Here is a 27,820-nt window from a genome sequence, read left to right on the forward strand (position 1 = left end):
CTTCTCCATCGTGGAGTAGAGCTTCTGGGACAAGTCGTTGGACACGTTGGGCATGCTGGGCTTTTTCTTGTTGGCTCGGCTGATGCTGCTTTTATTCTTGTTGGTTTTCTTGTTGTTCTTTTTCTTGGCGTTCTTGCTGTCGCCCTGGCTGCCCTGCAATAAGACTCAGAGCTGTCGGCCCTGCCTAGCATCCTGCTCCAATGTCCAGCAGGGAGGCCACCAGTTCCTGATGCGGGGGCTCCAGGGAGCTGGGGCTGAGGCAGGAGACCGCCGAGCAGACCCCTACCTGCCTGCGCAGGCCGTGTGAGTGGCTGTCAACACTGCTGCCTTCAGAGGAAACCGCTAAGGGGAAGGAGATGAGTATGGAAGCAGGGACCGGACTTGGCCAGGACCGAATGGGTACAGTGGTGACAAACATAAAGCAAGCACTGCCTGTGCCACAACAGCCGCACATCACGTGGAGGCTGGAGGGAAGAACACACCTGGGATGCTAGTTGGATCTAACCACTGAGGGGGTGGAAGCCGTTTCTCCTGGTCCTATGTTTTCTTCTACTGGCTGGAGGCAGGCACTCCTCCTCGACGGGCACACAGCCAGGGCTGTGTCCCCCTCAGAGCCCCTCTGTGGCAGCTCGGCCGGCAGCACAGACTCTCCTCCCAGCACCCCCTGAGGCTTGGATGCCAGTGCTGACTCAGGCCACCTCCTGTGCCTGGGTGTCCGTCCGGCAGAGGGAGAGGAACCTGGGTTCATTAATCGGCTGTGGTCTTTCTCCCACAGGCACTCCAAGTTTCCACTGAAATCCAGCCCACCCTTCCAGGTCAGCTTGAGGGAGGGACCTGCCAGCATCTCTCCAGTCCCTGAGGAGCAGCATCTCCAGCCCTAAATCACTCAATGTTCCAGGGCATGACAGGTCTTGCCTCCAGAGAGGTCCAGCAAAAGGCAGGCAGAGAACGATGACCACAGCCCTCGACCTCTCCTCGGGACCCACCTGTGACATGAGTACTTGTCACATCCTCACCCACGCTTTCTCCATTTTGGAAGGGGCTAGGGATGCTGTCTTGCAAAAAGGACACACCCTAAAACACATGCTGCCTGGCATGAAGCAGCCATGCATACATTCCACCCTAGACCCCTGGCTCTGGATGCTGGCTCCACATGCAGCCCCAAGCCTTCCTGGGGGCCCCAGGCCTGCACGGGTGGTAACAGGCATCTCGAGATTAACACATCTGCAGCCAATTCTTGACTTCTTCCCCCAAGTGTGCTCTCCCTTCCTTCTCCCCTTCAGGGAGACGCAGCAACACTGACTCAATTCTAAGGCCCCAGACTCAGCAGGCAGCCTCGATCCAGGATCTTCCTCATACACCACAAAGATGCGCCCTAAGTTCTGAGGTTGTTACTCTCAAAACACATCATATGCTGCTCACTGCCGACAGCTACGAATCCAACTAAACCACCATCATCTCTTACTTGAACATGTGAAACACAGCACACTCGCTCCCGACTCGGACTCTGACACCCTCCTCCTTCTGCTGGAGGCTCCTCCGCCTGGATCTTCTGGGTTCCTCTCACCAGTCAGTCTCTGCTCAGATGCCACCTCCCCAGACAGGCCCTCCCAAAGGTGCTGCATCTGCCCTCTTCCCTCGTGTCTGTTCTACACCATCTCAGCATGCACCACACACTAGGACACACACCCCTTGAGGGCAGGGATGGAGACCTCTTTAGTTCCCACTGCACCCCTCAGGATGGTGCCCGCACATGGCAGGGGCTCAGTGACCAGAGTGAGTGCACAGACGCATGAACACCCAATGAAGAGTGGGGGGCAGTTACAACAAGGAGAGTGAATGAGGCCTGGCAAACAAGTCTCCTCCTCAAGTCATTTCTAAGGTGAACTGACTGGTTCCTGATCATGACACCCGTCTCCATCTCTATCTCTGGCACCTCTTCTGGGCTCCCTGGCAGGGTGCCTTCCTCTCTCATCTTGCTGTGTCTCAGCCCCGCTGTCCTGCCCAGAGATGCCAGAGCAAGCCCCTCTGTCCACCTAGTAGGTGATGTGTATCCAGTTCGTCCAGCACCCAGTGTGGGCTGTGCCCCCAGGCCCAGGCCTGCCCTGTGGTGGGCGGTAACACGGTGAGGTTATGTATGAAAACGCCACCACAGACAAAGGAGGCCATGTCTTGAGAAACGAGCAGCCCACACTAACTCCCTGACCTGCTGGAGCGCAGCCTTTAGCACATGCGCTGGGACCCTTGGGCTTTACCTCCGGGGTCTCACTGGCCGCGGTGCTCTCCTCCTTCTTCCTCTCTTCTTCCTCCTGTTCCAGCTCCTTAATGCTCTCCTCCAACACGTTAGGCCAGAAGTCACCCTCGAAATAGGGCAGTTCCTTGGCACTGGTGAGCCTGTCTTCAGTTGCTTGTTTGAAAATGTCCTGGAAAGTGAACAAGCACAGCAGTGAGACGAGGGGGGCTGGGCAACACTCTGGGGAGCGGGCTTGGGGCCATGACATGGAGAGGGGACCGCACACTCCTGAGGCACATGGTTTCACAAGATCTGCCACCACTTCTCTTGGACTGCCAACTGCAAATCTTGACAGACAGCAGAGAAGTTGCTTCTTAGTTTGTGATTTTAAAAAATTAAAATTTTTGCTTTCCAATAATCATAAGTAGATATAATTCTAACACATGTGAGCACAGAGGGAGACACGTGAAGATGTGGGGGTCAGTGGTGAGGAGCCCCTCCCCTGCCCCCGCGGTGTGGGCACCTTATAGTCATGGATGATGCGCTCGGCAAAGGCCTTGTCCAGCATCTTCTTGTACCACTCCTGCAGGCGCTTTGGCTTGGGGATTTTTTGATCTGGGGGGTGGCAATGGAAGATGTAGTCGTCTCCTTCACTTGGGGGACAGGCCCAGATGTGTCCTGTTACATACCTGCAGGACATACACACAATTCAGACGGAAGCAGTGAGCGAAATCATCCCTGCCTTTGAGGAGTAACAGCTGAGGAACACGGACCAAGGCAAGGACAGAAATAACTATGAAGAAAAACAACAAAAAAGAAATTACAAAATGCTTCTGGCAGAACATGTGAGAGGCCTAAGAGAGGTTCCAAACCATTGTGCTGGGGAAGGGGGTTAGGGTAAAGCCAAATCTCTACAGAGTGCAAACGCAGGCTGGAAATTGGCCCAACGGTACCTCCCTCTTCGGTGTGCATGTCAGGCAGGGGCTAAGGCTGCAAGGGAACCTATGACACAGGAGAGAGCCTGGGAAGACGGCAACGCCTCAGGCGTATCAGACGGCTTGTCTCCAGGGTGGATGCACTGAATTTCCTATCTACTTTCTCCTGCACATTGGAAAGGAAGTTGAGTATTTCTTTCTAAGGGGTTAAAAACAAAATAGATCTCATTCATTCTGCTCAAGACACTTCAATCAAACATCTCTTTTCCAAATTTGGGAAAGAAATGTGATCTAGAATGTAAGAAGAGAGACAGGAAAAGAAGTCAGACACAAGAGACCACATCTGGTAGGATTCCGCTTCTATGAACCATCCAGAAAAGGCACATTTATGGAGTCAAAAAGGAGATTAGTAGTCACTGGGGGCAGGGGTCCAAAAGGGATGAACAGCAAATGGGTGCAGGGATCGTAACAGGGGTTGGGGGGATGAGAATGTTCTGAAACTGATTTACCGTGACAGCTGCATTACTTGGTAAAGTTACTAAAAATCACTGAATGTACACCTGAAGTAGGTGAATTGTATGATACATAAAATATGCCTCAATAAAGTTTTAAAAAAACAGACTAGAATGTGAGAAAAACACAGGAGGCAGGGAAAGCACATGAGCTGTGCTGGGAGCCCCAGACCCAAGTGGCCCAACAGAGCATCTGGCTGGAAGGGTGCTTTGGAGACCCCTGAATCCATTTAAGGACATCAAAATAGAAACACAAAAAACCTTAAGAAATACTTGTGTTATTTCACAAAATACACAGTGAAAATTAAAAATGGAGTTTTTAATAGTTCTGAATAATTTGAATTAAACTCACCCCAATTTCTTCACGTACTCTAAATATCCAATAAGGATCTCATGGTAAACAGCTGTTCGGAGGCATCTCGGTCGGAAGAAATGAATACTGTCCAGATAAGATATGTACACACGCCTGGGGGGCAGGGTGAGAAAGAAATTAATTGAAAGTTCAGGTTATCTCCCAAACTTGAAACCAAACACCAGCATCTAAAAAAAGCTCCAGAAATAAATTCTGTTTTGATAGCATTTGCACTGGCCACAAACAGGACATAAGAAATCTGCCATCAACAAGCTCTGCTACCAATCAATAAAATAGAATTCAATTTCATCACTGAACTAAGAAGCAATGCCATCACTCACCATGCGGAACCGTGGAGAGATCAGGGCAAATTAGGAAAAGCCACTTCTAATTCCTTCTCACCCAGATTCTTGACTGAACATGAAATAACTCTCAGGAGAGGTGTGACATTTTCATAGATGAAGAGAAGCCTGGCCTGTGCAGCAGGCCCCCCTTCTCCATAGGTTTACCTGCCCCAGGTAAGACAGGGGCAACAGCAAGACCAAGATCAAAACCCATGTGTGCTTACAAAACAAAGCACTCTACAGTCATCAAAACTCTTCACTTCCCACTGGCTTAGCAGAAAACGAACTAACGAAACTAACTAGTAGTTCTCTAAGATGTTTAGAGCCTAGGTCGCTAGCACAACACGTGACACGCACCCCAAAGGAGCTAGAGGATTACCTTGTGTTTGGAGGGGGGCAATCAGAGCCATACTCTTGGACATGCATCCCAAAGAAGCACACGTCCACCCCATCAATTTCCTCAAAGGCAAAGAGTGCTTTGGTTCGATACGGGAAAGATTCAGACATTTCCCCAGAATCCACAAACCTGAAATAAGAGAGCCTGATGTTTGCATGCATCACTACCATTTACAAAATGCTTTACAGACGAGACCTGCTGCCGTAAACCCGCTCAGTGCAGAGAAGCTGGAGGCGAGGTCGCCCCTTCTGACCACTGGCCCAGGCAGCTCGGAGTCTTGACCCCATTCTTTGTGACACTGCTTCACTCAGAAAGGAATTCCACTTCCCCTGATGAATGTGGGATACTGACAGAAGGGTGGCTACATGCTAACTAATGAAAAGCTTTCAAATTATGCAAACTCTAAAGCTTTGCCAGAAAGCTAGGCTCTGGTTAACCACATGGGGTGCCCACTGGAACGTCTGCACACAAACCGTGACTTCATCCCGGGCTTGACTTCCACCGTCTTGTCTGAGCTGGCCACTACGCGGACAAACACCTCCCCGGCTTCAGGATGATTCTGTCGCCGCAAAAACTTGTTGACTCGGTCTTCCAAGTGGTTTCCCAACCGTGTGGTCTGCAGTCCTGCAAAGTCCAGCACAAGCAGATGAGAGGACTTCGGGGGGGGTTGAGGTCACAGAATCCACCTCTTTCAGTGTAGTCTGGTATTTTAAGGTGTAACATTCTCCAAATACAGAAGGGATCTAATGTGTCCTATGAGGTAATAAGCATTTTATAAAAGAAAGGTGGACCCTGGAATCTCAGGCATTCCACGCACTGAAAACTGCTGTCAAATGCCCAATATTTCCATCTTTTTCTAACTGTAAGGGGCAGAAGAGACACAAAGGTGGACCCAAATCTGAAGGAAGATGGGCTCTGGGGTGAAGCAGGGGAGCAGGCACGAGGGAGCCGCCCTGGGTCCACCCTGCCTCCTGCCCCACATGCCCAGCCCCTAGTGAGACAGAGATCTGGCCCTGGCTGCGCCCACACAGCTGTGCCCCAAGGCTGGAAGAACTTGAAGAACTCTTTTTTTTTTTTTTTGCGGTACGCGGGCCTCTCACTGTTGCGGAGCACAGGCTCCGGACGCGCAGGCTCAGCCGCTCCGCGGCATGTGGGATCTTCCCAGACCGGGGCACGAACCCGTGTCCCCTGCATCGGCAGGCGGACTCTCAACCACTGCGCCACCAGGGAAGCCCCTTGAAGAACTCTTAACAGAAATGGGGAGCCTGCCACTGCTTTCCATGGACGGCAGGGCTGGCACAGCCTCAGAGACAGGATGGCACAAATGCCCCTTCCTGCCCAGCTCTGATGAGAGTCCTGGTGCAGAGTCTGAGACAGCTAAGCTAGCAGGCAGCCAAGGGCTACCTCACTCTGTGAGCATTCCAATACTGGGCGGCAAGGGACACTGTTCCAGGACGCAGACCTGCCCAGCACCATTGCTGGTGGGCTCCTCTGCCCTGCCCCTCTGTACCCTCCCTCTCCCAGGGACGGGCCAGGAGTTACACAGCATATAAATACACATACAGTCATAGTACAGAAAAACTCTGTGCATATGGGGATAAAAGACTAGACAGGAAAGCTGCAAAAGGTTAACAGTGACTACAGATGATAGGATTTTAGAAGATTCCCTACTGAGGTTAAGAAATATCTGCAAAATTTAGGCTTTTAAAATTTAGTTTCTCTGCAATAAACATACCAATGGTGGAGTTTTTTTGGTATATAAATTATACCTCAATAAAAGTGATTAAAAAAAAATTACAATGGCAATGAAATAAAGACCCCATTAAAAAATAAAAACTTTAAAAGCTATAAAAATGAGCGGAAGTAGAATTGTTTCACACTCTGATACACGTGCACACTTTCCACAGCTGTTTAGTTATGCTCTGGATCCCCTTATTTCAACCTCCCACAGCTGAGATAACCATCCTGAGAAAAAGAGAATTAGGTGCAAAGGACTTACGACCATCTCATCTATTCTTTGTGAAGCCCAGAAGAAAATTCTCATGTTCTCGCCCCCCTGTACTCCCGCCCATGCCGCTGCTGAGCAAGTTTTGTCCCCTTATGAGGTGGCTTCCAATCCAGAAAGAGAGGACACAGCTAAGAAGGGAGCTCCCCCTTCCCTTGTGAAACTATGATTACACACACTATGATTTTCACATAATGAATAGGAGTAAACCTTCAAAATTAGGTCTTTACATTTTCCCCCCAAATTACCTGTACTAAAAATAGTTTATGAATTTTATTTTTTTTATATAGCAGGTTCTTATTAGTTATCTATTTTACACATATTAGTGTGTATATGTCAATCCCAATCTCCCAATTCATCCCCCCCCCCACCGCTTTCCCCCCTTGATGGACGTCCATACGTTTTTCTCTACATCTGTGTCTCTATTTCTGCCCTGCAAACCTGTTCATCTGTACCATTTTTCTAGGTTCCACATATATGCGTTAATATACGGTATTTATTTTTCTGACTTACTTCACTCTGAAAATAGTTATTTTATTTTTTTAAATACATTTATTTATTTTTGGCTGAGTTGGGTCTTCATTGCTGCACGCAGGCTTTCTCTACTTGTGGCGAGCAGAGGCTACTCTTTGTTGCGGTGTGTGGGCTTCTCACTGTTGTGGCTTCTCTTGTTGCAGAGCACAGGCTCTAGGTGGACAGGCTTTGGTAGTTGTGGCTCGCAGGCTCTAGGGCGCAGGCTCAGTAGTTGTGGCGCATGGGCTTAGTTGCTCCGCGGCATGTGGGATCTTCCCAGACCAGGGCTCGATCCCGTGTCCCCTGCATTGGCAGGTGGATCCTTAACCACTGTGCCACCAGGGAAGCCCAAAATACAGTTTTTAAATGAGACAATTATGACGGTCTGGTCACAAGCACCAAACTGAACGCCGTGAAGAGGGCTGGAGAGGTGCTCCGCTATGTCCCCTGAGAGAAGAGCCATGGGCTTTACACACAGGACGGCACAGTGAAAAACCTGGAGAGCAGCCAGCACGTGCTCAGAGACTCAGTACTGGGGAAAGAAGGGCTGTTCTCATGCTGCGGTGCCATGTGGAGGTGTCCTCCAGACCAGCAAGTTCAGGCACTGAGGGCAGGCATTTCTGCAACAGCCCCTCCCACTGGACAGGAGGGCCCAGGCCACCCTCACTGTGATGGTGCCTCGGGCTTCCCACAGGGTGGCCACGTGCTTTGGTTTAGGTTCCCGTTTCCACTCCCCACAGCCCATCGTGCTGCAGCGGACAGCCCTGTACATGCCTTTAGGCACACGAGCAAACATCTTTGTAGGAGACATGCGTCAAGGTGGAACTGCTGAGTCTAAAAATGGACATTTTAAATTGTACCCCACCATGTATACTTTTGGCCACGGTGCATGATGGGAGCCTTATATTTCCCTTTATGTGATCAAATCCTTCAGCCTTTTGCTTTCTGACCTCTGGGCTCTATCTTTTTTAGGAAGGTTTTTCATAACTGAACACAGTAAAAACACTCTCTTTCTCTGACCTCCAAAGCATTTGCAGTTGTTACTTTTCGCCCCTTTAGCCACCCGAGCTGCGTTGTGCATGTGGCGTATAATGGGGAGGTGGTTTTGGGTGGATAGTCAGTTGTTTAGTATCACTCTCTGACCAGCAGCTGGAAGATATTTTCAACGCAGTCGTCCCTCCACACCCACAGGGCACTGGTTCCAGGAACCCCTCAGACACCAGAATCCAAGGATGCTGAAGGTCCTGACATACAGTGGTGCAGTACAGAAGGCCCTCTGTACCCACAGGTCCCACATGCGTGGACAAGGAGGGCCCACTGCACTAAGTCAGGGCAAATGAGGCAATCTCTCTTTTGTGACCGACAGACACTTGCAGAGATGATGCAAATCAAAAACCCAGGGGAGACACACCACCTCTAAGGTCCTTTTCTATAAGTGAAGGTTCTACATCTTTGAAGCTCATTTGCCAAACGTCCACATATCCCTCTCCACCATTCTCTGGACACTAGGGGAGGGTGGGGGCTGGGCCAGCTCTCAGGTTCTCCTACCCACCCCCCCACCTCTACCCCTCTCTCTTCTGGCCGCAACTGCTCTTCTCTTGAAGCCTAGCTCTCCTGGCAATTTCTGTTTTGGTCACCAAAGCTCTGGCCCAGGAGATTGATTCTAAGTAGTTGACTGCTTTAGTGACATCACTCAGAATGGATCCTTTAAAGTAGGGGTTCTCACCTGCATGCCCCCAACCCAGGACACCTGGTAATGTATAAAGACATTTCTGACAGCCACCATTCATGGGGGGGTGGGGCAGGGAGTGTTACCAGCATTTAGTGGGCAGCAGCCTGCTGCTAGAATTCTGATTAAGCACAAGACAGCCCCCATAACAAAGATGTTTCTGGCCCAAATGTCAGTATACATCAGAAACCCTGATCTAAAGAGAAATATTATAATAGCTGGTGAATTCATCAATATTTCAAAAGATTTTATAAGAGTGAGTTTAAGTGATAGGATAACTGTGGATTTTGGTAATGACACAGTTTGAACGTGAATTAACGCTGACTTGGAAGGCTTCAGAGGGGCTTCTTCCTTGCCTGCCACCCTTCCCTCCTGCCCACGGACCTCTCCCTCCATCCCATCTCTCTTCTACTCCAGCTCCTCAGGTGGCCCGGCTCTTTCTGGGGAGCCCTAAGCGGTGTGCTAGTTGCCTGTCCTACTGGAGAGAAGTGAGAGCAGCAGCCGAGTTGACAAAGACGACACACTGTACACTTCTGAAAAGTGTCATCTCTAAAAAAGTGAAGACTACCTATGAAAAGTTACTCCTATAGCAACAGGGCGCTCTCTCTGCTCCTCGCAGACACCAGCAGCCGCTCCCAATGCGGCAGTGACACACCCAACCAGCCCTCGTGCAGACCAGGCTCCTGCCAGTCCTGGTGATGTTGGCTGATTCCCAGAGGGCCCCAGAGGGTCACTCTTCACAACAGCATGGCCCACACCTACTGATGGGCAAACAGCCGCCCCCGCAGGTGCCCAGGGCTGAGCGTGCCCAGGATGTGTGTGTGTTATTTCTAAGCTACTTGAGAAGGATCTGCTGACAGATTTTCTCTCTCAGAATTCACAAAGTTTACTGTATGTGTTTCAGATGAAAGTTTCTAAACTTTCATCTAAAGCACAGACTGATCATAAAGTTGACTTTCATATAAAGATCAAGGCAAATGATTCTCTTCAAGGGTAAGACAAAAAAATAAAAAAACCCTTCCACAACTTACTCTTAGCACTGAATTTGTTTTCTTTACGAGTTCTGCCCGTTTTCTTCAAGCAGTTGTCACACACAAAGCTGCAAAAAAAATAATGGGTGTGATCAGATTATATAAAACAGTATATGTTGCCAAACCAGTGAAATGCAGCATTAAAATACTTCGCTGGCAATTAAAATCGCATCATTATACAAAAGTGAAGAGGCAGACTGCTTTGATTCTACAATTCCCAAAGCAGGCAAACACTTAAGACTTAAATTTAGAACAAACTGCCATCCATCTAATTGCCAGATTCTTGCTGACAACAATGAATGAAATGCAGTAGCAGCCAGCATCCTCCCTTCTACTCTGTGCATAACTGCTTTCCCTTTCCCGAGATCACAGGAAATCACCAGGAAATTACTCACCCTGAAGGCCAAATGATATCATAGTGGAGAACACAAATCTGATGCATCTTCCGGCCACACTCCTTGCAATCAACGAAACTAGAAGACAAAGAAAGTGCACTGTGACACACGGAGCCACATACATAATGGAGCTTCTACAGAGCCTGGGTGGTGTGCTCACACCTCATCCCCTTGATGACTTCAAGAATCTGCAGCATTAATGCATCTCTTGACTAATTGAGCCGTATTTTTAAAAATGCATCAGTATGATATTTTCTATAGGAAAGACTGACTTTCTCCCTTTCTTTGTACAAATGCTTCTTTCCTCTCTTCTCCCAATCTGCTTTGCAACCGGAAGTGAACATTTATTTCTAAAAATTGTTATGACGAAGGCCTATTTTACAGGTCAGTATTTCTGATATTACTACAGATTTTCAAGACCAGTGCTTGCTCTAGATGACTGCACATACCTAAATGGACTTAAATAAAAGAGAACAATACTGTCAGTGTTACAAACCCTTGTTCTTAAGCCCAGGTGCAGGAAACGTCTGCTGAGTCAGTTACAAGGGTGGGAAATGACGGCCTTTCTTAAAGTAAACACTAGAGAAGTTGGGATGCACCATGCCACCTGCCCTCTGCACAGCTTCCGCCATAGCTCACCTGGGCCCTGTCACCTCACCTAGGAAACTTAATCGCCAACATGCTTGAAGGTCAAAACCTATTTTTTCACCCACGCCCTTAAAGCCACCACAACTTATACCCTGTGGAAGGCTGAGGGGCTAGAAAGTACCACATTTCTCCAAACGGTCCTGGGTCCCGGCTCTTCCTATCATGCTAGATGCCGGTCCCCATAACCTGACGCCTGCTCTCACTACTGCTGCTCGAGTCCCCGACCCCTGACCATCCTACTGCCCTTGCTGAGCAAAACTTCCACCACAGATCGAGCCCAATCCAGCTTCTCTGTCCCTGCTCTGTCGGAGGAGAAAAGGACACACACAGGCAGACTGTGCAGAATGGCAGTGACCCTCACTGGCCATCCTCAGTACTCTCTGCTGTCCTGCCCCAGCTGCTGCCCTTCCCAGCACACACAGGAGGGAATCCAGCACCCTCTGCCCCCTTGTCCTATGGGGCTCCATCCACACTCCCTACATGCCCTGCACTTGAGCTCACCTGCAGTGCTGCTGAACATCCCATGTCCTTTCATGTCTTTGTGTCTAGAATGCTCTGCCCACCACCCCCAATACCTGCTTCCAGATGAGTGTCACCTTCTCCACTGGGCCAGGGTCCCCCACTCTGGACTACCTTACTGCCTCCTGCTGCCTATGCTACGATCCGTCTGTCCTACTGGAAGACAAACGGCTGGAGGACAGACCCCCTTTATCCATCTGTGTCTTCCCCACTGCCTGGCAACTACTGCTTCAATGTAACGTATTCTGAAATTGAAAAGTGAGTATAGTAACTAACATAACATTGTAAATACTCCAGTATAAAACAAGACTTTGGGGGGACTTCCCTGGTTGCTCAGTGGTTAAAACTCTGCACTCCCAATGCAGGGGGCCTGGGTTCAATCCCTGGTCAGGAAACTAGATCCCACACGCATGCCGCAACTAAGAGTTTGCATGCCACAAATAAGGAGCCCACGAGCTGCAACTAAGGAGTCCACCTGCTGCAACTAAGGAGTCCGTGAGCCACAAACTAAGGAGACCACCTGCCACAACTAAGACCCAGCATGACTAAACAAACAAATAAATATTTAAAAAATAAATAAATAAAATTAAAAAAACTGAATATAAATCACAGGGAAACAGGAAAACTGTCAGGGAGGACACAATGTGAACAGGGAGACGGCTAGTCAGGACAAACAATCCACTGACACTAGAGACTAAAGAGACAGGGAGCAGCCTCCTCATGCACCAGGCACTTTGCTAAGTAATCAACATGCTCCCCCCGCAACCTGGGCACAGCTGGCAGGAGAGACTAAGTCAGCTCTCAATGGGAAGTGGAGTCTGTGTCTTCCGTTGGAAGCTGGGAAGTTGAGCCAAGGGAGGGGAGAACCTGTTTCTCAGCTCTGGATGCACCACAGCCACATTTACCAAACTCCCAACAGTGCTGGAGCCTGTGCTCACCAAGCAACCCTGGACGGGCGTTCACCACAGTGACAGAACAAAATGGGCATCTCCACACACTGGGGTGCCTTCAGGACTCAGCTTTGGGTACCGGGGAGGAGCCACCACATGGAAGGAGCTCTGAGGCCTCTTTAAGGGGTTATTACAAAGCAAAATTTACATACTGAGTATTCTCACTGATCACTGGAAGAAAGGAAATTATCTGACAATGACCTTTGAAAATATACCATACCAAAGATGGTGACAAGAACATACAACACTGGGCTTCTCATTATTTATTTTTAAAAAGTGGTTTCTCAGAGTTTTTCTTTCTGAAATTTCCCTTTAAATGATACTAGCACCCCTCCACCAAATATTCCTACCTTTAGTCTCTAAAGATTCACATTAAATGGCTTCTTAAAGACAACGATGATGAAGTTATTACAGAGATTCTAACAGAGCCAAAACATCCATCTAATCTTACATTAAAGGGTGTTAAAATTCAGTAGCTGGACAGCATGCTAAAGAGACATACATCTTTTGTGTGAGTTAAAACAGAATCCACATCTGAAATAACTTCACACAAAAAATTCCACCCATGGTAATATATTTATTTCCAGTGTCTTCTCCCACAGCCCAACAATAAGGAGGAACTTTCCTCATCTGAAACTAAAACCTAAAAGTCAGAAAGAAAATAGCTGTATACTCACGGTTCAGGATCTAAGGTATCATTTTTCTTCTTTTCAAACTGATCCTTTGAAATTGTCCTTGTATTTTTGGGGAGGGGGGAAAGGAAAAATGTTAATTAACTAAATTTATCTGTTGAATATAAACTATAGGGTCTCTGGGATATTATTCTGTAACTAGTTCTTCACATAAAAAGTAAAATGATGGTCAGCTGAAATCTCAAGTAGATGTAATAATGGCATGAACAGACAACATTTAATTCTATAGAAAGCACTACCTTTTATTTTTCTCTGCCTTACTTGGAATATTTCCTCCAAACTATCATCAGCACTTATTACAAGATTTAATTTAAGGCTAGTCAAAATACAGTGGCAAAATTATGTTGAGATTCAAACCTGTTAATTTCCAATCAAATCTATATGGTGAATGACTGCTGAATTTGACCAACACTGGTATTTTCAATTCTTCTAATTACAATATTCCTTCATTGACACAAGTCAGCATGTACTTGGGGATATTTTACTTCTTCTTAAAGGGCTGAGTATTTCATTTTTGTGGTATTTTTATTAGTGTATATGTGAATTACTTGATTCACAAAATTATACAATCCAATTATTAATCACATAATTGGACTAAAGAATTAAATTGACAAGGGATAGAAAAATTGAATATGTAGAATTTCTGTCATTTTGGTTTATGTATCTTACAGGCGGGTATGGTTTGTTGTGCGATTGAATAAAGTAAACTTGAATTGCAGAGTAAGTGTCCAACAGTGCTAGAAACTGCTTCAGTGGGAAGCCTTTTTGCCTTTGGGGGGACAATCACACAGTAGACTCCCCAGAGTGGCAGGAATCATGGCAGAGTCGGGAGAAAAGAAAGACCACAAAACGCTGGCAGTCCTAGGCAGCTATGGTGGCTGGCAGGTTTTTAGGTATCTCAAGCATGTAAATGAGTTGACCATCCAATCTGTGGATTTGCTTTTGCTTTTTTTTTTTGTGGTACGTGGGCCTCTCACCGTTGTGGCCTCTCCCGCTGTGGAGCACAGGCTCCGGACGCGCAGGCTCAGCGGCCATGGCTCACGGGCACAGCTGCTCCGTGGCATGTGGGATCTTCCCGGACTGGGGCACGAACCCGTGTCCCCTACATTGGCAGGCGGACTCTCAACCACTGCGCCACCAGGGAAGCCCTGCTTTTGCTTTTTTCTCACCACATTCTGGCCATTTGCCTACTCAAAAGTAACTCCATCAGAGGATAAGCATCAGGGAGGAAATGGTGAACTCAGTGAGGGAATGAATGAACTAACTCATGCCTGTCCATGCTGGAGCTGTGAGCAAGAGTCCAACCTCCAGAGAGGAAGGAGATACAGGTACTCGCTGGGGTCTCACCACCTGGGTTCTGTTACCTCTGCAACTTAAAGGACAGAGGTTTCAGTGGAAGATCAACTAAATGCTACAGATGGGGTATACACACAAGAGTCATTTTTGCTACTGCCAGGTAGTTCTGTGACAAGGGTTACCTGGTTTCTTAGGTGTAACTGAAAATTTACAATCTTCCCAAATGGAAGCTGACAGCCACTAGGAAAAAGCAAGTGTTCTAGAAGAAGAGATAGAGCATGGTCAAGAGAGACCACTGCACTGCAGTGGGGGCTACAGCATCACGGTCTCAAGCAGAGGGAAGAATGTGCAAGTGGCGCTGGGATTCAGCTACAACAGCTACATTGTAAAATATGAATGTGGGTATAAGTAATATGAAAAATACACTATAGAAAAGTCACAGTGGGTGGCAGTGGTGCTTCCCTTTTAATCACATATGAGAACAAACCAACAATTCAGAGTCACCCCCGGGAGAAATGACAGGATGGTACTTACGTCTGGGGTTGTGAAGGGTCGTCACCCAGGGTAACATTCTCCCCCTGGATCTCTGTGAAACACTTCTCACAGAAATGATACCTGTCAGCAAGAAGGCCATACTTGGGTGAACTGGTCCATCATAACACACAGCCACCCAAGCAACGAAGCCACCAATCAGAGCAGGGCAGATCACCACGACGAAGGGGGGGCGTTGTTGGTTGATTGATGGGTCAGTGAGGACAATGAAAGGAACAGGGGCAGGTGGGGAAGGGCAGGATTAGAGAACAGGGAAGGGAACAAATAGCACAGACATAAAGGTAAGACACAAACACCAAGACAACACAGAGCAGAAAGCCAAGGCAAAGCATTGATTAGCATTCGGTCTCATTGCACACATCCCAGGCCATCATCACTAACAACGGGTTCGTCCAGCTCCAAGATGCAAATGTTTTCAAGGAGTTGTTAATACTAGAATTGCAAGGAGCCTAATTTTAGGAGTTTGGATTTTGTTATTACTTAGAGAAAACCAGATATAACTACAGGTTTTGAGATGGAAAAAATTTACTTTGAATAAAACAGTCTGACAAAAGGCCTTAAAAAAGCAATTTAAATTGAAATAGCTTTTTTTCAAAATGGAAAATTTATGCTTGACAGCAATTCATAGATTTTATTTCCGGTATTAAGCCAGATCTTTAAAGGTATGAAAATGTTGAGCACTCAGAACTGGTTTTAATTTTCTCCTGTTACTTTTCACATGTTAATCACTCAGTTAATTGGGTTACAATAGAAATGAAACCAAATCCATATTCTAGACAAACATTTAACAGAAATGCAATCGGGGTCAAAGACTTTCCAGCCATTTATCAGTAAGACTATACAGAGAAAAACTGTGATATATTGTATAAACAATACAATATATGTAAATCCATGAACAGTCTTAAAATTCAATTCTAAGCTTCAATTTAAACTTTTTGGTATTGGAACCAATCATTCATCAATCTGAGATACTCAGTGATTTCTCTAACTTGGGGACAATCCAAGTTAAGCAAATTTAGAGACTTAATCTTTAAAGCACAATCTGCATTTGAGAAATTATCCATCACCCCAATTTCTTATAGTATAGAGCCTGGGCTCAAGCTATCAAATAAGAACAGTTAAAATAAAAACTATTAAATGTTTGGAAAGGACACAAATGAGAAATCAACAAAAACGCAGGCTGATACTGCATAAACAAGATGGGCACAAAGGAATACTGCAGAAGTAAACAAGCCGAATGAGGTGAATTACACAAGCAAAAGGGATGAGTATAAGGTACGACGGCAGCACAATAAAATGCGGTTTTAGTGCTCAAAACTACATCTACAAGATGCCAAGAGGATTAGTGTTAAAGACACTGTGACGAGACTTGGAGCGCCACACTGAACCACATGGGCAGAAGGAGATGCGGCAGCTTGCAGCTACACACAGACACAGACACACACGCACACAAACACACATGCGCGCACGGCTACAAACAACTGAGATTCAGGCCACTGCCTGGCCAGTTTGTCTTCATTACCACTAAAATAGGTCCCCACAAGTTCTAATTCTAATCTTAATTAAACACATTGAGCATTCTGTCTGCTATATTTCTCTGACTAAACACACATAGTGAATTAAAAGTATAAAACTTCAGAGCATGCACACATCTCAAGTTTATTCAATTTTTCATACTTGTTGATGAGGAACATGACAGATTCACTGTGTGTAGCAACTGGATTAATAAGAGTTTCTTGCTGGGACCAGTTTATTTAGAATTAATTCAATCAACAAAGTCTGCCAAGATTAAAAACTGACCAGGAACAAACAGGTTAACACTGCTGTTTTTAAAAATACTTATCTCTTTCTCTGAATGAACTACAGTAATATTCTGGCTATTCACTATTTTGTAAATATTTTTATGGAGGCTTGAAATCATGTAGTAAAAGGAATTTCCATGTGTAGAAGGGCATGATCATCACTGGCAAGAAAGAATTACACTATAGAAACTATAAACCAATTAAGCAGCAATCAGAACAATACGCAAAAAGAAAGATACCCCTTCAACGCCAAATTGCTTCCTTTTAAAAAATGAATGAAAGTGTTCCAATTTATTATGATCAAACTCAGCCACTGTGCGCTAGCTCAAAGAGGACTACGGAACACACTGTGAAATGAAATTGCCACGGTAATTACATGTGAGTCTAAACGGTTTTAAAATCCTGGACAAACTAAACTCTTAGCTTTTATGCAAGCAGGACATCAAGCCTAGCAACATCTGGGGAACAAGAATCATAAACCCATCATTTTCCACTGGAGGAAACTGGCCCAGAGTGAAGCACTGATGGCTGAATGGCAGCCCCTGGGGTGGCTGCGGAAACCTACGCCCTCTGTGTATAACTAACTTCCATTCCCAAGAACCTCAGGGTCAGAAACTGGGAGGGACAGAGTGTCTGTCCCAGAGCAAGGCCAGAGATGTCAGAGAATCGAATCTGTTCAGGTGTAAGGGGAAAGGGAGGGGCCCTGGCCTCCCTTTAGCTCCCTTCTGATATGATGATAGCCCACCCATCTAGTCAAGTAGGCTGAAACCACTCTGGTAATCAGTGGGTGACAGATGTTAATGTCAGACTTGCCCCTATCTTATACCTAGTCCAAACTTTATTCATCCTGGAAATACATAATGGTTCAGAGATTCACTTTTCAACCGTAAGAGCCTAGATAACCTCCTGCCTTACGTGAAGGAAGCAGTTTGATGAATATGGAATTATAAAGGAGAAACACTTTACATAATCTGATGATGATGTACATCTGGGTACCTAAAGTTAGCACAATGTAACTGCAGAGTTCATCTGTAAGGGTAATTTAATGTATGGAGTAAATTTTCAAATGCAGATTGTTGTAAGTACCATATCAGTATATAAAAATAACTTGGATAATAGATAATATCTATTCTTATCTATCAATAATAAACTGTTAAAGTTATAGAACAGTTTTCCCAACATGACTTACTTTCAAAATTTCAAAGTGTGGAAACAAGTGAAAATGTAACCATATACTAGCTTATCTGTTAGTTTCACTTGTTTAAACGGTCTGTAGAATTTCCTATTCTAAGTGCCCAGTTTAGGACTATAAGTACCAAAACAATTATTCAAAAGAACACCATGGTGTTCATAAACAGTCAAGGTTGAGAATGAAAATGTAAGTAGTTGAAATGTCTATCGCAGAATTAGACCACTGCTTTCACAGACTCACAACGTGGTATCTCTTCCAGTTCTGTATTCCAGGAAGCACACCTTGTGAGATTCAGCTGAGGAGCAGTATATGCTCACACTCATTTAAAATGTATTATGCGTAAAAGAGAACTTCTTTATTTACGCTTCTACTCTTAAGGAAAATATATTACTTTTGCTCAATAAAAATTAAGTCCTATATAGAAGTAATATTGGACATTTCAGAACTTTCAAAACAATCCTTTGTTTGCACCCCATCAACGACCTCCTCTGAGGAGGCAGTAGTGCACACTGATGCCATCCATTCTATCGAACTTGAATTGCTCTCAAGTGAAATACGGCCGAAATCTATGCAAGTCAGCCGAGGCAGGGTCCAAAGAACCCAGGAACAGTGAAAAGCAACAATGAAAAGGCCCCCAAACTTAAGAGATGATGGCAAGCAATCTGCTGTCTGCTCTTCCTTCTAGACCCAAACTGTGTTGGGCACTTAGGAGTTGGGGCATTTTTCAGGGTATAGTTAATTTTAACCTGTTCTCTTAAAATTTCATAGCTGTATTTTGCACCTAACAGTTTCCAAAGCATTGTCTCATTGGAGACTGACAACTAAGGGTGTCAGGAAAGGTGTTACTATGCCCATGTCATGGACAAGAAGGTTAAGCTTGATACGTTACAGAATGTGCAAAAGATCATGGGGCTAAAACTGTAAATGGAGGGGCCAGAACCTCCAGAACAACACTTGTCACTATAGGAAAGATTCCATTTGGGCCACAGTATCATTTCAAACTTTTAGTTTTAAAATGCCTTTATCAATAGAAGAGCATGCTAAGACAGAAAATGAATTCCAAATGTTAAAATATTTTTAGCAGGACAGTTGTGCCGGCTGCACTTCCAGTAGAGGTGCCTGTCCAGGGACACCCATCTTTCCCCTCAAACCAGCACTTCACTAGGATAAGAGAGCTGGACATGGCTTAGAAATCTTGTCTTAAGATATTTTTAGGTCAACAGTTCTTTTTTTTAAAAAATAGGATTTTGATGGGAGTCGTTAATTACCTTGAATATGTTTTTTTAAATTTTATTATTTTTTTTAATTTTAATTTTTTTGGCTGCACTGCATGGCTTGCAGGATTTTAGTTCCCCAACCAGGGATTGAACCCAGGCCATCGCAGTGAAAGTGCTGAGTCCTAACCACTGGACTGCCAGGGAATTCCTTATTTTTAAAAAATTAAAACAATAAAAAAAAACATAATTGGAAGAAAAGTAACTGCAACATTCCAAATTATTCAGGCCTCTGCATGTACCTTTGAAAAAATAAAAACTTATCTTCCTCAAAGTATTAGAACCTATGTAATTACTATAAGCAAACAAGATAAAAATAATCAAAACATCAAACCCTAAAGCTGACATTTAATACTTGAACCTAAAAACAAAGAACAGGCATGAAGCCTCATCTTGGCCACATAAAGAATTTAGTTGCCAATTCATAGAATGGAGGCAATGTAATTGAATTTGACAAAGAATTACAACCTGTTTCAAGGCAGGACGCCCTCATGCTATGGCAACATGCAGTCACTTAAAGCAATGGATACAAAGTAGCTTAATTTTCAAAACAACCCTCCAAACCAGGAAGTTGTAATTAGGTAAGGGAATCAACAACAAAAATTATTTTCATTCTTCCTCTACTTAAGATAGGAGATCTATTCTTTAGCCATCTCCACATTTCAAGAGAATAGAAAATACTTAAAAAGCATACCTACCACTCACTAACCCCAAAAAGGCCACCTCATGGAGTCATTCTTAAACTCAATGAAAACACCGATCTCATTCTTACTGTGCTACTGATTAAAAAGAAAACGTCTATGGTTTAAAATTTTTAAATGAATTAGAGCAAACACAAGTCTTTCCATCAGACTGTACAGGCCAAATTAGCTAGGCAAATATTTACACACAGATTGGTAAAATACAATGTTTCAACTTTATTATCTTAAAAAAGGCAGTCAACCTTTGTTAGAGTAACTCTCCACTTCAGACTCTTTCTCATATGGTTACATTTTGGCTTAACACATGTACCTGATCCAACTAGTGCAGCAAGCAGTTTTGAGCTTAAAATTTTATACTATACAAGCATGCTTTTAAGTTAAGAGACCATGGGCCTATCTGAGTGACTGAGAAACAATGAAATCTTGGCCCTTTTTACTGAAACTTCAGGAGAGAAATAATGAAATGTACCCAAATCTACAATCAGACAAGCATGCCTCGTCCTAAGACCTTCTTTTTGTCCCATGATTCAAGAAACTGCTCAAGGCTTACCTATTCTGATAGCTGTAGTAGGCAGCATCACGAGGAATTGTACACAGCTGCTTCCCGTAGCAGCACAAAGTCTGTGGGGAAAACTCATACTGCAAAAACAAAGGAGAAAATACTAAAAATATATCCCATTTACTGTCATGCAATGTTCTGTCCAATATGGAGTTAGATTTAGCTAGTAAATTATTTGTTAGTATACTGGATAGTCTTCTAATGATTCTCACATCTATTTAAAGACATTTCTGGATACAATAGGATAGAATTAGTGTCTAAGAGACTTTTTTTTTTTTTTTTTATGGCTGCCTTGGGTTTTTTGTTGTTGCGTGTGGGCTTTTTCTCCGGTTGCGGCAAGCAGGGTCTACTCTTCATTGAGGTGCGTGGGCTTCTCACTGCGGTGGCCTCTCTTGTTATGGAGCAAGGGCTCTAGGCACGCAGGCTTCAGTAGTTGTGGCACACGGGCTCAGTAGTTGTGGTGCACGGGCATAATTGCTCTGCAGCATGTGGGATCTTCCCACACCAGGGCTCGAACCTGTGTTCCCTGCACTGACAGGCGGACTCTTAACTGCTGCGCCACCAGGGAAGTCCCTAGTGTCTGAGAGACATTTGTTACAGATAGATGAATGGACACTGGGGCAGCCAGGAATGCTTAATCCAAGGCCTTCCCCCATAAGCACCTCTAGCTTCAGACAATCAACTGTTTTACAAGAGACCAGAATCCTGGTCTCTTGGGTCCTTCTCAGTACACAGGTGTGGCCAAAATACTGAGTTTATCATATCATCATAATACCCTTTTTGGCTGTATTAACAAGGGTAGTTCATTTTCCAGAAAAAGTTTCAACTGTACCTTGCGTCCACAGCAATATCCAAGGGATTGCATAACAGGGTCAATTTCTTGCTCAAAGACCTCTGCGAGCTTACTGCAGAACTTATAGACCCGGGATGTCTTCCGATTGTAGAGCCAGGCATTGTTGAACATGAGCCAGACGTCATCCACATACTGCCAGGGTTCCTGGTACTGCCCTGTATCCAGCTTCCGCTTGATGGTGGAAAGGTCCATGGGATTCTTCACAATGTCAAAATAATCCTGAAAGACAAAACGGTCTCAGTCTAGCATATCCCCCCAAATTCCAAATGCCCATCTTATTTGGCAGCTTTATCTTAAAATAAAATTGAAGAAAGTACCAGTATAACTTCCATTTCTAATAGTGAAAAATGGGACTTGAAAAGAAAACAACTTCTGATCTTCCTCTGATTTTATTATCTAAAATTGTAATTAATATTTTCAAGTGTGATCAAATTATTTCAAAAGCAAAGTTAAAGAAAAAATAATACTAAAAAACTTATTTAATAAAACATGTCTTATAATGTCAGATTTTAAAAATAAGATTTTGATCCACCGAATTAAAATGGTGAACATATTTATCAGACAATATGTTTTTCTAGAGATTCATTCTTGGTCCTAGCAACCAAAATGAAATTCCAAGACAAACACAAACACAAAAGCAAAAATAGTAATACTGCTACACAGAATCTGTTGGGTCACCATGGCCTGTGCAAGAGCACCCAGGGTTTCAAAGTGAGAGGCCCATGTGTTTTATAAGTGATGTTCACCAATTATTTAAATCCATTCCGGAATACAAAGTCTTACCCAAATATAAAGCAAGGCTACAGAGGCTGTGCGCCCCAGGGTGTGCTCCCCCCATCTCACTGCACCCCTTCCATGGACCCTGGGGCTTAACGGAACAGGGCGGAAACACACATTTCAGTCAGTAAGACAAAGGTGTATTATTGTTTTGACAGAAAATATTTTTTTACATTAGGGAAAAAATTCTTATTTTACCCAATTTTAAGAGATAAAATGAGTATCATGGATACTCATGAATTACAGTGGTAAAGTTATAATGTTTTTATGATATCAACTTACTGGAATTCCTAGGAGCTGGGGATCTACAGGCTGCCGAAAAGGTAGGGACTCTGGATCCTGTCGATACAGCGCTTCTAGGGTTGGCATCAGAGCCTGGCGCAACTCCTCCGGCTTAAAGACTGCAGTTAAAAAGCACAGGAAACGATGCTATTGACAAGGCACCCAGACTCTTCCTCCGTCACTTTTCAAATGGAAGCCTGGCTACTTCTGAGAAGGCCCGAATCACTTCCCTCCCAGCCGTGAAGCTTCCAGGAGTCCACGGACATTCTAAAGCTACAATTCAGGGATTCTGAAAACACAGTCACACTAGAGTTTTTAAAAACTGCATCCACATCACGAGGCAAAAATACCACACTGAGAAGTCTGCTTGTTCAACAAAAAGATTTCCAGTGCCAAAACTTGGCTGGAACAGAAAAAACGAAGCTAACTTTCTAATCTGCCTCATTGATCAAATGGGTGGGTACAGAGTCATTTTCACAGGAAGGGGCTTTTCCTCGCCTGAGGAAACGTTTGTGTCCTTGGCTGAAGTAAACTCAAACCACCTGAGAGGAATGGTTTTGTATTACAACCTCACAAATAAATGTATACAGTAAGAGAGCCACAAAAATAAGTAGCTCTCTTATTTTCCCCAGAAGTTCTGTACTGTGTACTGTCCCCTTGCACATGTACTAGTGCCCATGTCTCCAACCTCTTGGCCCACCCATTTCCTACGATGCCTTCTGTTGTCACCAGTGTAAGAACAAGCACTGGCTGCCAAATACATTCAGGACAGTCACTCATACAAACCCCTCGTGAGTTCTAAGGACATGGGAAACATGCCTGTGAAGGTGACAGTGTCACATACCCCCTCGCTCACATACGCTCCTGCCCACAGAAAAATTAGCAGAGGCAAACACTGCAAAGATGTTCTGATGACTTAGGTTCTAAGTGATGTGAAGTTTCCACTTTGTGGTTTTTTGAATTTTGAAAAAATTTTCTACAACAGATACATAACAAATTGTAATTTATAAATCAGACTAAAATACCATAAAAACCTAAAGTTCCCGTTGGGAAGTGGTATGCGTTGAGTATATCGAGAGATGAAAACACTGGCTGAGAAGTTTCCAGAAACTTTATTGACATCAGAGCCAGGGAATACCCAGGTATCCTGACTGACCTCCTGAGGAAACGGCCTCCTGCGCTCCAGAACACATGGCGGTCAGCAAGCATGGCAGACAGCCAGTGTAGACACTCCCATGCAGGTGCAAAGGCCTGGTCTAGGGAGCAGATGTGCCCTGTGGAGCCTTGTGAAACACAAACAAATTCTGCCTTCAGCTAACCCCTTTTCTTCCAGTCTGTTTTTACAGAGATGAAGCAGTGTTTGGTTTTCTTTGAATAACTCTTTATAAGAAGACAATTCGTTAATCAATAGCTTTTTTATTCTTCTAGACCAGGGGTCGCAAACCACGACCCACAGGCCAAATCTGGCCAGCTGCCTGCCTTTGTGTGGGCCTGGGAGCTAACAATGGTTTTTAACGTTTTTAATGGTTAGGGAAAAGAAGAATGCTATTTTATGATACGTGAATTACACAAAATCACTTTTTAGTCTGACAAAATAAAGCTTTTTAAAACACAACTGTCCTTGTTGTGCAGGTGTCCATGGCTGCTTTTGCACCACAAGGCAGGGCTCAGCAGCTGCAACAGAAACCTTATGACACACAAAGCCTAAAAGATGCACTACCTGGTGGCCCTAGACAGTCTTCTGATGCCCTGCTCCAGACCATCTCGTCTCCCAGTGCTGATCAAAACTAACATGGCCTTACATGTATCTCACTCTGGATGACCGTTCACTCATTCACTAAACATTTAATACCTATGCCAAGGAGAAGTCATTTTCAAACTCCTGTCTTTAACAACCACACTGATGTAGTAAGACTCCAAATGAGTGGAAGTAGCAGTCAGAAGCTGTATTTGAAACAAGTTCTCTGCCACTGATTAGTGTGGTGTGCTATGAGCAAGTCACTCCACTTCTCTGGCTCAAAACCTTCTCAGGACAATCAGGTGGTGACCACATCAGCAGTCCCCAAACCATGGCCCATGGATACCTTAGGGACCCTCATGCAGTCTAATATGGTAGCCACCAGCCATATGTGGCTACCTGAATCAAAATGAATATTAAATAAAATTAAAAATTTACTTCCTCAGGCACACTTGTCACATGTCAAGTACTTAGGAGCCACATGTGGCTGGTGACTGCCATAACAAGAGAGTGCAGATATACAACATTTCCATCTAGCACTGCCCTAGGCCTTTTCTAGGGGTCTGTGAAATCCATTTCCATAATATAAAACAATTTTCATGATTACACTAAGTTATCATTTGCCTTTTGCACTGTGTGCTGACATTCACACAGACTGGGCAAAAACAACAGTGAATAAAATCACTAGCACTGCAGCATGACCAGGCTGCAGCTCCAAATTCGACTTCGCGGTCGCCCCGTGCTTTGCTGCTGCTGTGCATACACAAGAAAAAACGCCATCTGCACTTACAAGTGTCCTTGATGAACGAGTCAAAATTCTTACTTATATTAAATCTCGGCCCTTGGCTACATGCCTTTTATTCTGTACGACAAATTGGGAAGCTGTCATAAAGCACTTCTGCTGCATGCAGTGGTTGTCTTGACAGAAAGCACTTGTGTGAGTGTTGAGTTGTCTTCATGAAACACACAAAACTAGAAAGAATGGCTGATAGACAAGCTACAGTTACTCAGATCTGGGTATGTGACAGATATTTGCTCAAAAATGAACGAAGTATGCCAGTTATAGTTACTTCCAGGACAACTGACGCTATTTGTTACCAATGATAAAATTTTGACTTGCATCAAAAATTAGAATTTTGAAAAACCTGTATCATGACACGTGAGCTCGACAGCTTGTCAAAGTTTACACGACTTTCTGAAGAGACTCATAGTGATATTAATAAATGTGATTTTAAAAAATATCACATAATAAAGCATGTCAACATTTGGAAGATGAGCATAACTCAGTGAGCCAAAGTCCCAGATGACCAGAGGACAGTGTTACAAAAAAAATCATGCAATGGCAAAAGATCCATTCAAAGTACAAGACGGATGATGGATTCTAACGCCACAGAGCATGAGAAATTCAGGGCTATGGATTCAGATTTCCCACTGCAACTAGCCTTTAAGAAACTTCTACTTGTTGAGTTTTGGTGTAGTATCAAAAAAGAATATTCACAATGACCTGAAAAGGCTACTAAAATACTCTTCTCTTTATTAACTACTAATCTGAGTGGGTCTGGATTCTCTTCATGTATTTCAACCAAACAACAGAATACAACAGCAAAGGCAGAGGCAGATATGAAAATCGAGCTGTGTTCACTTAACTCTCCGAGTAACAAAATTGTAAAACACAATGTCATCACTCCAACTATTTCTGTTTTGGAAGTTATTTTTAATTAAAATGTGTTATTTATGGGTGCCATGTAACAGATTTATTTTTAAATAAATATTTAAAAAGACATCTAATAGAGTAAATAGTGATAGATGATCCATACAAACAAAAACTTCTCTGGGATCCTCGACTTTTAGGAGTATAAAGAGGTCTGAGACCAAAAACTTAAGGCCTGCTGTCCTCTATGATCTCCAGGGTCTCTCTTCCAGCAGCAAAACTATACAGTATCAGCCTAACACTTTTCTGCCATCTTTCCTAACTGGATCACCTGCAGCCCTGAACTACCTGAGCCACGTCTCACATTCCTAACGGTCACCTGACAATTTGCTGACACCCTTACCTCCGTACTTTGGACACATCTCAAATACATTCTATCCAACTTCCACCGTGAGCCTGGCTCATCCTGCTTATTTCAGAACCCAAAGTATCTTCACTTACCTGCCGCCCTCCCTCTTCCTGCTGCACTAGTCAGTGGGTTCTACTCTCCCACCCCCTGACTTTGGGCACTTAGTTTCCTATCTGTATCAGCAGAAACCTACAAACTTCAGTGCATAGGGTTGCCATAGTGATAATTTCCCTAACATCAAGCTTCCGGTCATCTTCCTGCTGGAGTCCATCAGTGGTTGTCCACGGCATGCCGAGTAAAGCCAGCACCACCCCAGACAGGCGGCTCATGGGTTGCCCCTCAGAGCCCTGGTCGCTTCTCGTTCCTACCACAGACCCCTGTGGGCTCACATCCTGGAGTTCAGCTCACTGTCACCATTTCTAAAACTTGCAGAATGGCAGGCAAGAAGGATAAAAGAAGAGATGGAATTCTTTTTCTGCTTTAGCTTTTAATCCACAGAATGCAATCCCAACACAATGGAAAAGCAGCACCATCCGGTAAGTTTACGAGAACATGACCTACTTTTTTTGCGAGGCTGAGAAGGAGAAGTGGACTGTGAGGCTGTCCCATTGGTGCTACTCTCTTCTTCCTCTTTAGCTTCGACTTTCACTTCAGGTTTCTTTTCATCCACTTCCATTGGTTCCGACTTCTGCTCTGTTGTGTCTGTTTCTTCTTTAACTTGAGATCCTTGTAAGTCCTCCTCCATGATCTTGACAAAAACAAAATTACAGACAATGATATATGAATATGAAAGACCTTTATTCTAACTCAGCCTTATTGGAAGGCTCTTAAAAATCTCTATGGGCTTGTTAAAACCTTTCCCAAGTCAGAGCTGCACTGATCATTCCTTTTCTCTCCCACAAGAAGGGGTGGAGTGCCTGTTGAGTCACTTCAGTACAGCACCAGTGCATTACAGTCCTAAAAATTTTTAAATTTTTACATGCTAGAGTGCTTAAAAAACTTGTATACACATTGTATACACCAATTAACTGCCCAATAGTTTTACATATATTTCTAGTTTGGAACAAGAAGTGCCTTGAAAATTGTGGGAAGGATCAGAAATTCAACTGCTCAGAGGGCCAGGCAGGCGAAGCTAATGACAGCAGCAGGAGCTGTTGTGTGAGGCCGCGGGGAGCAGTGGACACTCTGGCAAACTAGAGAGCTCACGACCCATCTAAGAGCCACAGCTGGTGCTCCCACCTAGACTGCTACAGCAATGGAAGCACAGTGCTGGCAGAGCTTCTCATTTTTCAAGAAAAGCCAGAAATCTAGAGTTTTATTTGTAATTTCCCATTTTAAAAATAATTGTGTGGGCCAAACAAAACACATTTATAGGCTGTATTCAGCCCACAGTCTGTCAGTTTCCAACTTCTGCTACAGGTTAATTAGTAAAAGAACACACCTCTTGTGCAGTCTAACTCTGCAGAATTATAAATGAAT

General features: G+C 44.4%; 1 protein-coding gene across 1 annotated transcript in view; it reads right to left on the reverse strand.

The window, feature by feature from the left end:
• Nucleotides 1-27,820, reverse strand: part of CREBBP (CREB binding lysine acetyltransferase) — a 127,906-nt gene that overhangs the window by 5,277 nt on the left and 94,809 nt on the right. Inside the window, exons 16-29 of the mRNA XM_024759716.1 lie at nucleotides 26,903-27,089; nucleotides 22,544-22,662; nucleotides 21,464-21,703; nucleotides 20,623-20,711; nucleotides 15,086-15,166; nucleotides 13,241-13,297; nucleotides 10,447-10,524; nucleotides 10,052-10,119; nucleotides 5,247-5,397; nucleotides 4,756-4,902; nucleotides 4,033-4,146; nucleotides 2,757-2,922; nucleotides 2,256-2,423; nucleotides 1-153 (exon numbers count right to left, since the gene is read on the reverse strand). The exon at nucleotides 1-153 is cut by the window's left edge and continues 1 nt beyond it. Coding sequence (XP_024615484.1) covers nucleotides 1-153; nucleotides 2,256-2,423; nucleotides 2,757-2,922; nucleotides 4,033-4,146; nucleotides 4,756-4,902; nucleotides 5,247-5,397; nucleotides 10,052-10,119; nucleotides 10,447-10,524; nucleotides 13,241-13,297; nucleotides 15,086-15,166; nucleotides 20,623-20,711; nucleotides 21,464-21,703; nucleotides 22,544-22,662; nucleotides 26,903-27,089 — 1,818 coding nt within the window. The remainder of the gene's footprint in view (nucleotides 154-2,255; nucleotides 2,424-2,756; nucleotides 2,923-4,032; nucleotides 4,147-4,755; nucleotides 4,903-5,246; nucleotides 5,398-10,051; nucleotides 10,120-10,446; nucleotides 10,525-13,240; nucleotides 13,298-15,085; nucleotides 15,167-20,622; nucleotides 20,712-21,463; nucleotides 21,704-22,543; nucleotides 22,663-26,902; nucleotides 27,090-27,820) is intronic.

This window comes from Neophocaena asiaeorientalis, unplaced genomic scaffold (assembly GCF_003031525.2).
Source record: "Neophocaena asiaeorientalis asiaeorientalis breed wild unplaced genomic scaffold, Neophocaena_asiaeorientalis_V1.1 scaffold254, whole genome shotgun sequence".
Taxonomy (NCBI): domain Eukaryota; kingdom Metazoa; phylum Chordata; class Mammalia; order Artiodactyla; family Phocoenidae; genus Neophocaena; species Neophocaena asiaeorientalis.